The 17,291-nt window shown below is 43.3% G+C and overlaps 2 protein-coding genes across 2 annotated transcripts in view; both read right to left on the reverse strand.

The window, feature by feature from the left end:
* The window catches only part of LOC109485714, a 17,316-nt gene extending 5,132 nt beyond the window's left edge, over nt 1–12,184 (reverse strand). Inside the window, exons 1-13 of the mRNA XM_019789379.1 lie at nt 12,063–12,184; nt 11,123–11,206; nt 10,467–10,570; nt 9,332–9,484; nt 8,536–8,623; nt 7,977–8,083; nt 7,092–7,244; nt 6,508–6,590; nt 4,522–4,539; nt 3,748–3,833; nt 2,827–2,933; nt 2,151–2,303; nt 807–1,001 (exon numbers count right to left, since the gene is read on the reverse strand). Coding sequence (XP_019644938.1) covers nt 807–1,001; nt 2,151–2,303; nt 2,827–2,933; nt 3,748–3,833; nt 4,522–4,539; nt 6,508–6,590; nt 7,092–7,244; nt 7,977–8,083; nt 8,536–8,623; nt 9,332–9,484; nt 10,467–10,570; nt 11,123–11,178 — 1,303 coding nt within the window. The 5' untranslated portion in view covers nt 11,179–11,206; nt 12,063–12,184. The remainder of the gene's footprint in view (nt 1–806; nt 1,002–2,150; nt 2,304–2,826; nt 2,934–3,747; nt 3,834–4,521; nt 4,540–6,507; nt 6,591–7,091; nt 7,245–7,976; nt 8,084–8,535; nt 8,624–9,331; nt 9,485–10,466; nt 10,571–11,122; nt 11,207–12,062) is intronic.
* Nucleotides 12,185–13,726: 1,542 nt separating this feature from the next.
* Nucleotides 13,727–16,684, reverse strand: LOC109485783. Its single transcript, XM_019789468.1, has 5 exons — nt 16,630–16,684; nt 15,983–16,051; nt 15,257–15,363; nt 14,840–14,992; nt 13,727–14,004 (listed from the first exon to the last, which is right to left on the reverse strand). Exons 2-5 carry the CDS (start codon nt 16,021–16,023, stop codon nt 13,919–13,921), a joined length of 387 nt encoding a protein of 128 aa, XP_019645027.1. The 5' UTR covers nt 16,024–16,051; nt 16,630–16,684; the 3' UTR covers nt 13,727–13,918.
* Between the last annotated feature and the right edge of the window lie 607 nt (nt 16,685–17,291).

Consider the following 17,291-nt stretch of genomic DNA (forward strand, 5'->3'; position numbering starts at 1 on the left):
GGGGGGGGGGGTGTAGTACCGGCATGTCCGACCCGTACACGGCGAATTTCCGCTGCCGTGTGGAGAATAATTAGGTGATAATTGCCGCTAAATTATGCATATTCCAGCAACGCACGGAGCGGTGCACGGCCATTTCCTGCCGTGTACGGGGATGTACAGGGATCGTGTCCGGGCATATAACGTCCAGTACACGACCTGCACACAAAAAGTGGTTCATTTCCGGGAGTGTACAGGACATGTACGGGACTTGACACGTTTCGTGTGCAGGTCGGAAACCCCCGGGTTCTACCGGAAACCTAAAATATCCGGGAAAGTGTGCGGCAATTTCTCACACGGAAACTAGGGATTTTGTGCCGTGATGACACACGGACGTGACGTCTCATGGCGAACGGATGTGACGTCTACTGTCTGCAAATTTGTCTAAAATACTAAAAAAATCAAAGAACCTTTACTGTGTACAAATAGGTAAATATATTAAAGACTGTTTAGACCTTATTAGAACAAGTAGTATAAGTTGATTCATTTATTGTCACAATCTCGCAAGAGCGCGAGACTAGGCCCGAGACTTGCATCGAGCATCCGGATGGAGGCAACAGGGGGTGGGGCCCGGCAGACCGATGCAAGTCTCTGGCCTAGTCTCGCGCTCTCGCGAGATTAGGCCACTTCGTGAACAAGATGGACTGATAGTCATCGAAAATTTGGAGGTTAGTATCGTTATCCTTCCAAGTTGTCACTGATGAAAGAATTCACTAGTAACTGAAAGTCGTTGTACTTTTGTTGTGTCGATAAAGTTCTATATCAAATACCGTCTGTGTCCAGAGCGTACAGGACGGCCGTCAGGTTGAGTCTTGCGGTGACCTCGTTGATGTTGAGATGCCCGTCTTTGTCGGCGTCCAGGTCGTCCACGGCTTGCCTGCGCTGCGGGTTGATCGGGGTCGTGATGACGGCGTTGTAGATGGCGTACAGGCGATCAGCCTCCTCTCCGATCAGGAACCCGTCGTCTGAGGATGGTAAAAACAAAAAGCTGAGAAAAGAATCTTACGGGTCACCTTCAAAACCACAGGCGTGGATCTCATCTTTCTCTACATCAATGTGTACAACAACTGATTACTGGTCCGCCTCCTCTCCAATCAGGAACCCGTCGTCTGTTGATTGATGAAAGAAAAAAGGTCGAAAAACAAACTTGAGTTTAAAAAACACAGGCGTGGATCCTAATAAAAGTATATATAGGAGGGTTCGACACACCTTTCACTATATCAATGTCAAATTTGATCACTGATTACTGGAAAAGAGAAATGTTTTTGAGGAATAAATAACAGCGTTGTAGATGGCGTACAGACGGTCAGCCTCCTCTCCAACCAGGAACCCGTCATCTATTGATTCATGAAATCAAAAAGAAGGAAAAACAAACTTGAGTGTGACTTAAAAAAAACACAGGCGTGGATCCTTACAAAAGTATAGGAGGGCTCGCCACACCTTTCTCTACATTAGTGTGTACAATAACTGATTACTGGAAAAGAGAAAGGTTTTCGAGAATTGAATAACCTCTACTAAGCTTCAGAAGCGACTGGAAGGAGTAGAAATTGGCAAAATAGACAGATAGACAGTGCTAATAAGATGTGTAGTTTCGGTAAATTGCACTTTACAACTTTCCACTATGGAACAATGTTACATCAAGTTTTAAAAATGGCTGGACTCTCGGACAACACGCTCTATCTCAAGGCTTGCAGATAGCACCAATACTTACAAATACATACTGGTATTGATAGCAAATAATGGAATTGATTGATAGATAGATAGATTTAAACATACATAAACATAAAAGGCTTAGATGAACACTACATCGATGAAGGTTAGACATCCAATACGATACGCCAAAAAGCAGTTACTCAGACGTTTCAGTTAGTATCCACTAGCTTTCGTCAGCTAGTGACAAAAAGCTAGTGGATACTAGCTGAAACGTCTGACGTTTTCAAAATCATATCCAGTTGCTTTAGTAACTGCTTTTTGACGTATTAGATGAATACTAGTACACGGACACCGCATTCATTAAGCCTCAAGGTAGTCCCCCTCCTGGTAGCTACAGATGATGTATTGATATCAAGAAATAAAATTGAATAAACCATTATATTTAACCATTCGGAACGTACCGTTGCGATCATAGAAGGCGAAGAGTTCCTCGATGGTCAGACCGTCGCGAAGTTCCTGGAAGCTCAGCATGTGGTCGTTATCGGTGTCGAGCTGGTTGAAGTAGTGATGGTCAACAAACTGCAGAGCCTGATCAACGGTGAACATCTGATCCACTGCAGAGGGAAGAAGAGTTTGGAAATGATGTCACAAGTTTTTCATGTCATCTTTTCATCTCGGACTTCCAAACCCTTTAGCTGTAATGTTTGTTTCTTACTACTTCTATCTATATTTCTTCCATTTGACTTTGTGGCAAAACGTGCACATTTTCACAGATCATCGAACTCCGTAAATAATTTCATCAGGTTGGAAGATACTTAGGGTATAGAATTTTCTTCTTACACAACCAGTAAGGTTCTCACCTGCTTACGTTTCGATGTCTATCAGACACCTTCCTCAGAGCTTCTGACTGGAGTTCTGCAACTCGCCGCTATTTAACGCCAATGTAGGTGGCGCTTTTGCGGCGAGAATGCATGGTTGTGTAAGAAGAAAATTCTATACCCTAAGATCATCGGACTGCCTATAGTTGAAGGATATGGCGTCACAAATGGGACGTTAAAATGACGTGTGGATGTGACGTACGCCTCATGTCTACAACAGTGTAAACTCGTCTAAAACAAGTTAGCGCTGAGTACGTACTGTCCGTATCCAGGGCCAGCATGACTGCCTCTAGATCCAGCGCGGCCGTCGCTTCGTTAATATCAATATGCGCGTCATTGTTGGCGTCAAGATCGCCGCCGATCTGCCTGTACTCAAAACATAAAAAAGAACTCTCTCTCTCTCAATGGCAATAACTCGATACCTTTATTTGCAATCAGATACAGATTCATGCCCAGATACAGATTCATGTACAGATACAGATTCATGTACAGATATACAGATACAGATTTTCCGAATAGGATGACCGTGTCAGTCCCTACACCTGAGTGAGGGTCACAGTTGACACGGTGGCCTTCGCGTGGATTTGTTTTAAGGTGGCTAACAGGGTGAGAATCTGAGACCCACACACTTGGGCATCCGTCTTTCCCAGTTGATCCGTATCGAGGGAGACGTACTGGTTCACTTCAAACATCTGGTAAACTAACATTTAATTATTTTAAATTTTGTAAACTAAATGTATCATGTGCAATATTGTATGTCCCTTTGACCTTTTTACGTGTCCCATTTGAGGTCATCGGCGGTCATTCTTCGAACAGAACGCGTGGTCCACTTGGGGTCACCGGCGATCATTGGAACAGAGCGCGTGTTCCATTTTGGGTTACCCGCGGTTACATATAATTTGTCGGTCGACTCGACTTGGTCGCAGTATTTTCAGATTTAGCATACCACTTGTGGGATCATTATTCACCACTGGTGAGGTAATGGCGTTATAACTAATATGAATTTGGGATTTCTTGGTCAACCTCTTCTGTCTATAAGATAATTTGAAGTACTATGCATTAATCAACAAAGTAACATTATCATTAGGACGTCCACAGTCCGTCTGACTTGGAGTTGTTGGCCTCTAAGTCAGGAGGATTGTGAAATGTGAAGAGTTCAGAAAGAATCATCGGTACTCACCTCCTCATTGGAGAAGCGGTTGCCAGGGCAACGAAGAACAGAAGGAAGGGAGTCATAGTTGGTTGGTCAGCTGTTGATTTCAGGAACTGAAATGATACATGCCGTTGTCACATGTGTCGTACATCGTCTTACAATTTTGATGTCGCAGTATCTTCAAGTAGGCTTTACTATAACCAAGCGCCGAAAATGATATTACTATAATACCTTCTACGTATTACTAACAAGACGCGAAGCTCTGACGTTTTTCAGGACACACCTATGCCTGACTATCCCCTCAGTTTGCAATCTTACGTCGATCGTATATCGCAGTGTTACAGAACCAACCACAGAAAAGGATATGGGGCAGCTATTTAGTAAATACGTAACAACGCAGCTTTTTTTCGGGGTACAAGCGCGTCTACTTTTTTTTTTATTTATTCAGAAACACAATGATGATTACAAATGAAAAGACATGGACAAAGTGACTGCGAACTCAAGTTAGGTACAACTTATATTCTCACAGCCACTTGTACAATGGAAGAAAAATATTTTACAAGACATTTGAAAATACATGAGACGAGTAACAAACCTCCCGTCCCAGAAGACGCATACAGTTAGAATCGTTTTGTTTCTGTTATATAATATTGTGCGGCTAACATTATTTTGCAGTTGATATCATACGAATAAAGGAAACTACCGCGAAGAACTAAATGCTGTATAGGGTGTCTATTCCAACAAAGTCCTCACGGTTACGAACGTACGACGTTCGCACGACCCTAAGACAATTCTACTTACCAATATACCGGTGTCTTGAACCGTATGGAGAGTGAGAAAGAAGCAGAGAGGTCATCCCTAATATAGCTGTTGCGTGAGAAGGTCAACAGGTTGCAGGAACAGATCGATAAACCAAATAAAACTGTCTAAATTTAACCCCATTAAGTGTTACATAAGAAAAGTTTTCACCGGTCTTGTTTGTTTACTTATCTATCTATGATGATGTACCACATTTTTGGAATGATTTACATTAACAGGCGGTCATCACCACTTCAAGATGTCAAACCTGAGACTAGACTGTAAGGTTTGAACCAGTCAAACTGGTAGGGACCCTTGCTCGTTTCGAGAAGTGTGGTGGGATCTTTAATGTGCTCAAGGTGTGTCTATCCTTAAACACTGGACCTCCGGCTTGCATCATAGTAAGGCCAAACAAACTTAATTACCTTTGCCCAGAGGGTAATTTATTAGGCATGCCATTTATAGAGTTTGGCAATTTTTAAACTGTTATAACTCGGGGTGTGGTTGCATGTTTCGTCATGATATTTGATAGGTAGGTTAGGGTTGCGGCAACAAAGGTCAAGGTTAATTTTGGTTATTCCAAAAAAAAGAAGTGAACATAGCCTCCCTTAGCCACGCTATTTACTCAATATCATCATGTCATCATCATAATATATATGTATAATACACATACATATAAATGCACACATATATATATTCCAACATATATAAAAACATACATATACATGTTGATTTAAAGTAAACATAATGTTCCCCACTTACCCCGATGCCTCTCCAGCTGTCTCAAGGTCAATTTTAGTTATTCTAGCCGTTTTGTACGTTACTGCACCGGGATACATGGGTGTGAAATCTGGTGTAGAGAACATGCTATGGTTTTAATATTTTGTAGGTAGTTTGGTATTGGTACAACAAAGGTCAAGGTCAGTTAGAGGTACTCTAGCGGTTTTGTTCGGTACTGTAGCGAGGTCATGGTTCACAAAAGCTATGGGACTACCTGTACCTGTTTACCTGCTCAAATCTGCTTGGAGAATAGGTACCAAAGCACGAAGAAAACTACCAACACGTTAGGCATTGTTCCCTGGGCATGGGTTGGTGTTTTTTATCCGAGCGCTGTAGTCCAAATGCCACAAGTTATAACATGCATGTTTGTAGCCATTATTGTGTATTTGCTATGTGTGGGGGGAAGGGTTATTGTGTGTCACAGGAACTGACATGACCTTTTTACTGACCTCTGCAATGTTTATATTTATTCTAGACTGATATATGAAATGTATGTTCTGTGTAGGTTTTTAATGGGTTTGTTACCTCCGTGAAATGAGGTGTTATTTTTGGTGTGTCAGTCTGTGAGCAAGGAGGTTAAAAGAGACTTGCTGTGAGGCTGTCTTTGCGACGTGGTATGTGGATAGGTCTTGGGAACACCTTGTTTAAGGTCAATTTCGGGTCTCCTAGTGGCTTTCCTCAGAACTGCAGTGGAATTTTCTTTTATGTATACAACATTTTGTTATATATGCTTATTTTCGTTGTTCGGTGCCCCAAAGGTTCAGGGCACAGCATTACTATGCCCATGTCATGTCATTGCTTTATTTGATAGCTAGAGTTACACGATCTTATACCTTCGCCCGATGATGTTATCTGTATGTCTGACGCATGTCTGTATGATCCTTATTATTTCAGTTGATGGTAACCTGTAAGTCTGAATTATGTCTGAATAACTGACTATATCACTTGATGGTCGTCTCTACCTAAACTACAGACGTCCTCCAAAGTAAACAGGATAAAAAAATAGACAAAACCAAAGATTGAAAGCATAGAAGAATTTTTGTTTTAATTTGTGTCATGTCATGAAACCTTCTTGGTATGGAATAACCTACTCGGTGTCTACAATGTCCTCTCGGCGACTAGGACGTACCGAGGGACTAGGCAGGTAGGTGTGCAAGTTGTCATTTAGAGTTTTGATTTAGTTGCTGAAGAAAAAACGGCATCACATCACGGCATAGCGGCAGCGGCGTTCTGCTGCGCGGCGTACATCTGGTAGATCTTGTCCGCCTCTGAACCGTACAGGAAGCCGTCATCTAATCATTGATAAGAAAAAAAAAAGAGTGCTAGTTACGTTGGTTACCCAGTGTTCCACCAAGCACAGAACAAACATAGGGGTACAAATAATAAACTTTAGATCTACTCATAAAGCTAATTAAGCAATCAATGCATTGCTCTCTAATTTTCTGGTAATATTGTGGGTTAGAACAGTACAGCTCAGACTCCCAAAGCTACTTGTGCCACAGTGGTAACGTAAGTCATTGCTTCGAACGTTCGAACGCGTTCGAAGCTTCCAGGTCACATGTTCCATCACGTTCGAAGTTTCTAGATTGCATGTTTTTAAGTGTTCTAAGCTTCTAAATTACGTGTTCGAACGCGTTCGGAGCTTCAATTTTGCATGTTCGAATGCGCGTTCGAACGCGATGCACGTAGCACAACATGCGTTCTTAGAATGCGTTAGGATGTCGGGCTGAAATGACGACTGTGGCGTAGGTATACAAAGGGTGCTTTGTCTGTATCACGTCGTTTTCACGTACCGTTTTCATCGTAGTAGGCGAACAGGTCGGCGACGGTCAGACCGGTGCTAAGCTCCTGGAAGCTCAGCATGTGGTCATGGTTGGTGTCGAGCTGGTTGATCATGTGATGGTCGAAATACTCGAGGGCCTCGGCAACGGTGAACTGCATGTCACCTACAGAGGGAAGAAGACTTGGGAAATCAGGAGTTTTGCACTCACGTGACAATGACGCCCTGCTGGGTGGTGAGAGCACGAGGTTCATCCATGCTATCGGTGGACATTTCGCCAGGTATATTATTTATTTTCAATTCCAACATCTCATGACCGATATTAGCAGGGGTTCAAACAAATCAAAGAAAACTTTTTCGAACGTCTATGTGACTTTGTGGCAACGAGTTGACATGCACATGCACGTGACGTCACATCATGGGCGGATATGACGTCACTTCACGGACGTACGTGACGTCACATAACGGGCGGATATGACGTATTCCTGTATGCAAATGAGCACGCTCATCAAAAAGTGTGTTTGAGGTTTAGCACTTGTTGTAACACCCATTTTCAGTGTCCAGAACGTACACGTAACAGACGGATGTGACGTCACAAGGCCAACGGATGTGACGCACTCTTGTCTGCAAATGCGCAGACTTATCTACAATGCCAGTGTGAGGTGTAGTGCATGGCACTTACTTGCACTAGGGTGGCAAAAGACAGAATCAAATTTTCCAGGCAGCATCCAGTCGCCAGAATTGGTCAAATGCGCCACTTAAAAGTTAACCCTAACCTTAACCCTAACCATCTTAGGTGGCGTATCGGACCCTCTCTGGGCAATGAATACTGCCTAGCTATATAGCCAATTTGATACTGACTCTTGCCACCCTAGGATCTGCTTGGAGATTAACTCACCGTCAGTGTCCAGAGCGTACACGACTGCGGTCAGGTTCAGCTTGGCGGTAACCTCGTTGATGTTCAGATGTCCGTCTCCGTCCGTGTCCAGGTCGTCGGTAACCTGCCTGTTTGATATTAAACGTAGTATTGATACTTGATTAACTCCTACATAGCCTACAAAACATGTTCTTCCTTACCATTTATTGATCCATTTCCATGCACCCATGTGCTGTTCTTTGTTGTTTTTTGTCATGTATTTTGTCACTGTATACTTGTATGTTTGGTGGTGAGTTTAACATTAGCTATAGCTAGAGTACCTTACCACCTTGTCTTGTATTGTCCATGATACTTACTTTACTTTATCCATCCACTTCTACCATCTGTGTCGTGTCGGTGTCGTGGGGAGGGACAGTTGGCGGCTAACGGCAAGTCTGATCCGCTACCGGCTTGCTAGGCCAGTCATAGCTTCACCAGAGCCCTGTTAGCCAGCCGAACTGTTTCCACCTCCCACGACGAGGTCGAGGGGTTGGGTTTTGGGAGACATTGTCCATGATGAATTAAAAAAAAAGAGACCTACCTGCGCTGCGGGGCCGTCTGGGCAGCCACCACTGCGTCGTAGATCAGATAGATGCGGTCTGCCTCCGCTCCATACAGGAAGCCGTCATCTGGTCATGGAAGCAAAAAGGTAGAAAAACAAGATTAGGAGAACTACCCTGAACAGAGACGGGGGGCGACACAAGTTATCTCAGCCACCACCGCGTCGTAGATCAGGTAGATGCGGTCAGCCTCCGCACCATACAGGAAACCGTCACCTGGTCATGGAAGAAAAATAGTGGTAAATATTATTAGGTTTATGGTCAAAACCTGAAAACAAAGACCAGAGGAAATGTAGCCTGGGTACCATCCTGGTTAGTTTACGTCCGCCCCCACGTAGCGACTGGAAAGATTAAAAGAACTTCCAAACTTCGTAAGCCTCAAGGTAGTCCCACTCCTGGTAGCTACAGATGCTGTATTGAAAATATCTTCATCTTCATCTTTGCCGGGGCTCTGGGATGTTGTATAAGCCCCGGCCACACCCCCATATAGCCCCTGTTGGGCACCTTAGGGGGGGGGGGAGGCCTTGGTCTAAGGCGGACAGGCCTCCATCCTGGCCCGGAAGGACTCAACGGTGGGAGCCATGATTACCGGGCCAGGCAAGGCGTTCCATTGTGGGATTGTGCGGGGGAAGAGGGAATATTTATAGGCGTCTGTGCGTGCGTGTATGGGTTGGTATTTATACTGATGACTCCCTCGGGACGCCCCTGAGCTGGCTTGAGCAGTTTATCGGTATTGAATAGAATGGATCAAATCATATTCAACTATTCGGAACGTACCGTTGCGGTCATAGAAGGCAAAAAGTTCCTCGATGGTCAGACCGTCCCGAAGCTCCTGGAAGCTCAGGACGTGGTCGTGGTTGGTGTCGAGGACGTTGAAGTAGTGATGGTCAATGAACTGCAGAGCCTGCTCAACGGTGAACTGCTGATCCACTACAAAAGGGAAGAAGAGTTTGGAAATAAGAGTGGGGTCGTGCGGCGCAGCGCCAGCGTTCTCGACTCGGAACCTAGAGGCCCCGGCTTCAAATCCTGACATGCCACCGATCTTGTGCCCTTGGAAAAGGCACTTTACACGACTTTCCTCACTTCGCTCAGGTGAAAATGAGTATGGTATTGTCCCCTGTGTTGGTGTCGGCATTAATATAAGTTGAAAAACTTGAGTGTGCCATCACCACGTCTTGTGATTACATGTTTCGGAAAAAAAATAAGAGCACTTCGGCAGAACGTTCCACCATGTTAGAGAGCTAAACCTCAAAGTTTAATTTCTAAACTTTTTCCCATAGATAAAACAAAACCAAGCGTTTTGGAACGGCCGTGTGGCTCTGTGGTAAGTCTCCGGGTTTTTTTTCAGACCGCCAAACTTCTTGCGTCACATTGCACAAGGACAATTCGTATAACGTATCATCACGGAAGGATGTGACGTCACATGGCGGAAGGATGTGACGTCACATGGCAAACTTGTGTGACGTCATATGGCCAACCGTTGTGACGTAAGCCTCCTGTATACAGTGTAAACTCGTCTAAAATGTAAACTTAAACTGTAGGCTGCAATTAGGCCCACACACAATTTTGTTAAAAGTTTTGCAGATTTGGTGTCGTTTGTTATTATCTATATCGTGTAGTACGTGAAAGGGTCTCCTACATGCCTCCCAGAATATTTGTCCCATAGTTAAAAGGAAAAGGAAAGATCTCCCATGCCCTTATGCAGAGCGTAGGGTGGTGCCCATATCCATTTCGTAGCCCTTGGGCGACACATATTTGTGCAATGCACTACAGTAGGGGGCTAGTCCGCTGGTAGGGCTGTGTGTTTGACCTTCCCACACTCTTTCTCATATGTGCTGAGTGCTAAGTAGAGAAAGTGTTCCTATAGTTAAGCTACGGTTAAAAACGTTCCACAGTAGCGCTCAGTACTTACTGTCCGTGTCCAGGGCAAGCATGGCCTCTTCCAGAGTCATCGCGGCCGTTACTTCATTGATGTCGATGTGTCCGTCATTGTTGGCGTCCAGACCGGGGGCCTGTCTGTGGTCAAAACACGAAGAGAACTTAACTACATGTAAATGCATCATGTGCAATGTTGTATGTCCTTATGACCTTTTTGCGTGTTCCATTTCGGGTCAACAGCGGTGATTAGAACAGAACGCGTGCTCCATCCTTATGACCTTTTTGCGTGTTCCATTTGGGGTCAACAGCAGTCATTAGAACAGAACGCGTGTTCCATTGGGGTCAACAGTGGTCATTAGAACAGAACGCGTGCTCCATCCTTATGACCTTTTTGCGTGTTCCATTTGGGGTCAACAGAGGTCATTAGAACAGAACACGTGTTCCATTTGGGGTCACCGGCCATTTAACATTAAAAGTCTTTTGGGATTCTGCTAGTTAAGAAATAGATATTGTAGTTGAGACAGACGAAGGTCTCATGTAAGACCTAGGCGATGATCAGTCATGGTAACACATACATGTATACATAATTCAACAAGATTAGAATGTCCACAATCTTCCTGACTTAAAAGTGTTGGTCTCTAAGGAAAATGTAAAATATATATTTGAAAATGCAAAATGTTCCGTACGTACCTCCTCATTGGAGAAGCGGTTGCCAGGGCAACGAAGAACAGAAGGAAGGGAGACATGGTTGGTTGGGTGATGTCAGGGACTGGACTGAAAAAACAATGAGCGAAACATGACCTCACTGATTAAGTAGCCTAGTAATATGATACGTGACAGTCCAGGTCATCCTATGTTATATAACCACGAGAGCGTTATACCGGTCATACAGATACAGATACAGATACTAACAGGTTTGGTAGGAAAGTTCCACTGAATTTTAAGTCACCGTCATTCTAAGCCTATATCTAAGTCTACATTCAAATTTGTAAATGGTCGGTTCTGGCTTATATCCTTGCTAGCATGCTGCAAATTCTTACAACCCAACACAACCTATCCAATCGGTCACATTTGTCGTCATTTGCCGTATGATTTTGATGTCGCAGAGTGTCCAAGTTTTCAAGACAGAACCAACCTAGTCTGGGTGCCATCCTCCAACAATAGGTTGCCGGCGGTAACTACGGAGGAAGGCACCCAGGCTAGAACCAACTCTAACCGCCAACAACGATCTAAAGAAACCTCTTCCGTAACAAGACGAATTCGAATTTTACAGGACACATCCACGAGTCCACGACCATTCCAAAAATGTCCCTAGTTTGCGTGACTGAACTAGAACAGTTCTTATTTCTCATCTTACATTTGGTGCTAAAGAAGAGTACAGTTTGCAATCCATGTTACCTCTCTTTTAGGCCAATATCTACTCTTTCTACCCCCTTCCGAAGCCTGGCAGAGGCTATCCTCCTGTCACCAAAAGATCTACTTGGAGACTATTGTTCCCTAGACTCTTACAGGCCTCGAGAGGCGAGGCGACTGGAAAGACTAGAAATTGGCCAAATAAAGATATAACATGCTGAGGGAGTTGCAATGATCTTATAGCCTATTTGCAAGTCAACGAAGTAAGTCCACTTACCAGTAGCAGCGTCTTGAGTCTGTATGGTTCGGAGTGACGAGGCAGACCAGAAAGTTTAGCCCTAATATACCTGATGTGTGGGAAGTTCAACAGCTTTCAGGCGACACGTTGATATGAAGTTGTGTCAATACGACTGTCTAAATTTAACCCTATTGACGTTATATAAGTAAAATTATCACCAGACTAATCATAGTATGGCCGAACTGATTTAAAACATGTATAACATCATCAGGAGATCAAAGTTATGGTGCGAGGGTTTTAAAATCTCCAGAAATGGGAGAATATGGGCGTTCATTTCTGTTACTGTTTCAGAAAAAAATGTGCCATGTACACAAGACTGTCATTTATATGTCAAAGTTCATTGCACAACGATTGTCACGGGTACAATGTATGGCAAATAATAAGATTACTAGTTGGTATGCGTCTAACATAATGCTATATATATGGTCAACGGACATTGTATCTGACAGAGTTATCGGGTCTAAGGAGGGTTTGAGCTAAAACGCTAACCAGGGACCTGATGCTTTCCTTTGTTTACTGAACTAAACAACTGTTGGTAGCCCGTATCCCAAAGAGACCGGGTGATTTAGGACCTTTCATTTATATAGTACCCTTTTCTTTTTTTGCACTATGTCCGATAGTCGTTGCCATACATTGCACCGTGTACAACTGTCGTGCAATGAAATTCTTCTTTTTAAACATCATCACTGCAGATGGCGAAGAATACTGAGTAACCGATTGTCTAGGCTACTGGACACTAGAACTAGATCGAGAGGTCCAGGTTTGATCCCTGGTATTCCTGGCTAGACACTGTGTCCTTGGGAAAGGCATTTTCCACTACTTTAGAAATAGGTACCTGACTTCGGTTGGGGAGGTGTAAGAAGAGGGATGGGCTCTATCTTCCAATACCGTGTTCTGGGCACAGTTGACTAACAATCTACTGCTCCTATACTACGGCCTCCAAACGACTATAGGACTACCTTCACCCTTTTTACCTGCTAACATCTGCTTGGAGACTAGCTATCACAGCACGTACAAAACAACAAACACGCGAGACCTTGTTCCCTGGGCGTGGGTTGGTAAAGGGGGCTGCGCGTCCGGGCAAATATTTGTAGCCGGCAACAGGGGCTACGTTACGTGACCTCATGTCATCGCTAAATGATGTTATAACCTTTACTTATGCCTGGCGTATTATTTAGTCTTCTTTGATGATGCAAATAGATTATATCTATATGCAAATAGATTATAATCCTCTTTACCTAAGCTGCTAACAATCTCTTAAGTAGATAGTGCTAGCTATAGAGGTCACAAATCTCATACCTTCGTCATTTGTTACTTGTGTTTTTTTTCTATAATACAGTAATTTATTTTGCCGTTTACATGTAGCACTGTTGATTGTTTTGGCTCGAATTAGCTTTGTACGATATGTGGATGAAGTGATACTCGATAGCTAGCATTAGCCTAGAATCCATTCATATTTGCCGGTTCTAGCAGTCTCGTACGAGAACCAGCAAATGCTAAACACAACCTACCTAAAGATACATGCACCCATGGATATAACCACACCCCAAGTTGTAACCGTTTAAAAACATCGGCAACCCCTAAAAATGGCATTTCTAAAATCTTTTTCAAGAAGGTAATAAGAAAAGACACAAGAGGAAATGTTTGAATGCATGGAAGAAGTTGCGTTTATTTATTCAGAGTCATGAGGAAATATTCCTCATATGATATAACCAACTCGGCATCTACCGTGTCCTCCACAAGACGAAGTCAAGTCGAGGGACTAGGTAATTAGGTAGGTATGCAAGTTGTTAATTAGTTAGAATGTTAATTAGTTACAGAGGAAAGCGGTCCCATCAGGGCATTGGATTTGCGGCGTTCTGCTGCGCGGCGTACATCTGGTAGATCTTGTCCGCCTCTGAACCGTACAGGAAGCCGTCATCTGGTCATGGAAAGAAACAAGAATGATTAAAAAAAACATCTTGGCGATGTTTATTACCCAGTGAATGTCCCGCCATGTAAAGAGGGTACAAAGTTGTGAAAACAATAAACTTACTGCAACATACTTTTGGTATGCACTCCTTCACATATCAAATGTACATACCTAGGGTATGTTGCAGTAGAAATATCTTTAAGCACACTATTTCTCAAGGTGGCGATATTATGGACCCTGGTCATATTATGGACCCAGATGTTAAGTATAGAGCTAATTGGGGAAATAATAAATTACAATTTGACTGGTGTTGGTGTGAGTTAGAACGGGCCAGCTCAGATTCCTAAAACTACTTACGTCACAGTGGGAAAGTACGTCATTTCCGTCAACATTCGAACGCGTTCGAAGCTTCTAAATTACGTGTTGGAAAGCGTTCGAATACGATGCACGTAGCACAACATGCGTTTTATAACGCGTTCAGATGTCGGACAGAAATAACAAAGGTCCGGACTGTGGCGTTAACAATTTTTTTTTTTAATATTCCAACATGTAATCACAAGACGTGGTGACGGCACACTCAAGTCTTTGACTCTTATATTAATGCCGCCACCAATACAGGGGAAAATATAATACTCATTTTCACCTGAGCGAAGTGAGGAAAGTTGTGTAAAAGTACAAGGTGGCATGTCAGGACTCGAACCCGGGACCTCTTGGTTCTGAGTCAAGCACTCTGCCGCTACGCCACACGACCCCACGCATTAACGTATTTCCGTTAACAAATTTAAGGCGGCCTAAACACATCCTTTGTCTGGATTACGTAGGTACACTTGACTTGCTAACGTACCGTTTGCATCGTAGTAGGCGAACAGGTCAGCAAGAGTCAGGCCGTCCATGAGTTCCTGGAAGCTGAGCATGTGGTCATGGTTGGTGTCGAGCTGGTTGATCATGTGATGGTCGAAATACTCCAGAGCCTCGGCAACGGTGAACTGCATGTCACCTACAGAGGGAAGAAGAGTTTAGCACTCATGCGACAATAATGCAAGTTCACATGCGAAGACCACCAAAAAAGGCACATTTCAGACGGATGTGACGTCACATTGCAGACGGATGTGACGTCACATTGCAGATGGATGTGACGTCACATTGCAGATAGATGTGACATCACATTGCAGACGGAAGTGACGTCACATTTCAGGCGGATTTGACGTAATTCTATCTGCAAACTCGTCTAAAATGTCGGTTTGAGACGCTTGGCACTTACCGTCAGTGTCCAGAGCGTACACGACTGCGGTCAGGTTCAGCTTGGCCGTGACCTCGTTGATGTTGAGATGTCCGTCTCCGTCCGTGTCCAGGTCATCGGTGACCTGCCTGTGTTAGAAAATAAAGAGAACATTGAACGTCTGGTAAGAATCTGTTAGGGTACAGCAAGTATTTTAATGGATGACTTCCGCGCGAGCAGTAATTCAAGCCCGTTCTCGAAAAAAAAAAAGAATTTCGGCCCTTCTCTCGCCCTCTCACATTATTAGACTTTGGGCCTCCTTCCTTGGACATCTTTCATTAAAAATTACTTTGTATGGTGTAAGCAATAAATTAAGTCGATATGGATGAAAATCTCGTGTTCTTGAGCTGATTGAGACATAGTTCATCTAAAATGTTTTAGTAATTTGTTGCCAAGACGAGCGCTAGCAGTGAGCGTCAGGACCGAATCCGCTATAGCTTAAGATTCATCACCAACACCATATTTCTTAATTGGCAAGTGACGCTGGCAAAATGGGTTGGCTAACTTGCGTGCAGCGCCACTTGTTCTTGATGTTATTTTGAATTTAAGAAAGAAAACACCATTGTAACAGACGGCTATTGGCCATGGTAACACATACTCATAAATCTACAGGATTATAATGTTCCCGATTCTCCTGACTTAGAGGTGTTGGCCCCAAAGTCTGGAGAATTCTGAAACGTGAAAAGTGCAAAAAGATATTATACGTACCCCGTTGCCAGTGCAACGAAGAACACAATGTAGAGAAGCATGGTTGGTTGTTTGTTGTCAGGGACTGAACTGGAAACAAAAGAAAACATGACGTCATTGATTGGAAAAGAAATATGATACTTGACACTCCTGTTGTAGGTTTGGAAAAAAATGTGCAAATCATACGGACGTATACTAAAGTCAGATAATAAACTCGATCAAAATAATATAATGCTTTGAGAGGAACTATAGGTAGATAAAAATGACTATAGTAGAGGGCCCTATAAGAGACGGTTCCCCTGAATTTCAATTGACCGTTCGTAATTAAGTGTTAGACCTAACCGACATGAATATTATAGCAAGACAGCCTTTAACGTTACGTTAACAAGACATGAAGAGGTGATTTTTTAGAACATGCACATGCACGAAGAATGCACCCAAGAATGCCGTTAGTTTGCGATCGTACCGATTGTTTCAGTGTCGCAGTGTTTTCAGGCGGTAACAGAACCAACCGCAGAAAGGATACAATGCACTTTTTACGTATGTCAGCTGAACTTTGCAGGACACATGCTCGGCTGTCCAAAAATGCTTCACAATCGTACGACATTCGCACAACAATCTCACGACGTATGTGGCCGGGCCTTAAGCTATAAGGTAAACAGACTTACCAGTATCTGCGTCTTGAAGCTGTATGATGAGTGAGTGAGTGGAAGAGGCAGAAAGTTTTGCCCTAATATAGCAAATGTGTGAGAAGTTCAACAGCTTTGTGGATAGATTGATATGACGGCGCGTCGGTAAGTCTGTCTAAATTTAACTCCAGATTTAACGTTAGACAAGCAAAGTCATCACTTAACTTATCATATCATAGTAAGGCCAAACAAAGTCAATTCATATACTAGTATATCATCCTTATACGTTATGGTACGAGGGTTGTCAAAAACTTAAATCAAATATATATGTATATATATATATATATATATATATATATATATATATATATATATATATATATATATATATGTGTGTGTGTGTGTGTGTGTGTGTGTGTGTGAAGAAAGCCACAGGGCTATTTTGGACCTTTCCTGCTAACATTGTCTCTGTTCGTCAAATGGCCAAATGGCTAGGCAAGTGGACATGAGATTGAGATGTCAGAGTCTATTCTTGGCACTCCTGAATATACACTGTCTGTGTCCTTGGGAAAGGCTCTTCACAAGACCTCCCTCACTCACTCAACAACGGGTATAGAGTGGGTAAAAGACAGTGGAAGTAGAGGGATGGGCTCCACCTTCGAATACCGTGCCCTAGACACAGTGGATTAACAACCCATTGT

This window comes from Branchiostoma belcheri, unplaced genomic scaffold (assembly GCF_001625305.1).
Source record: "Branchiostoma belcheri isolate BF01 breed outbred unplaced genomic scaffold, Haploidv18h27 scaffold78, whole genome shotgun sequence".
Lineage (NCBI taxonomy): Eukaryota > Metazoa > Chordata > Leptocardii > Amphioxiformes > Branchiostomatidae > Branchiostoma > Branchiostoma belcheri.

Excerpts from the sequence above, each read along its gene's own strand:
- LOC109485783 (XM_019789468.1), bottom strand. The coding sequence starts at position 16,023 with ATGCTTCTCTACATTGTGTTCTTCGTTGCACTGGCAACGGG. Across the intron at positions 15,364-15,982 it reads TTCGTTGCACTGGCAACGGG|GCAGGTCACCGATGACCTGG; the intron begins GTACGTATAATA and ends TTTCTAACACAG. Across the intron at positions 14,005-14,839 it reads CGCCTACTACGATGCAAACG|ATGACGGCTTCCTGTACGGT; the intron begins GTACGTTAGCAA and ends TTCCATGACCAG.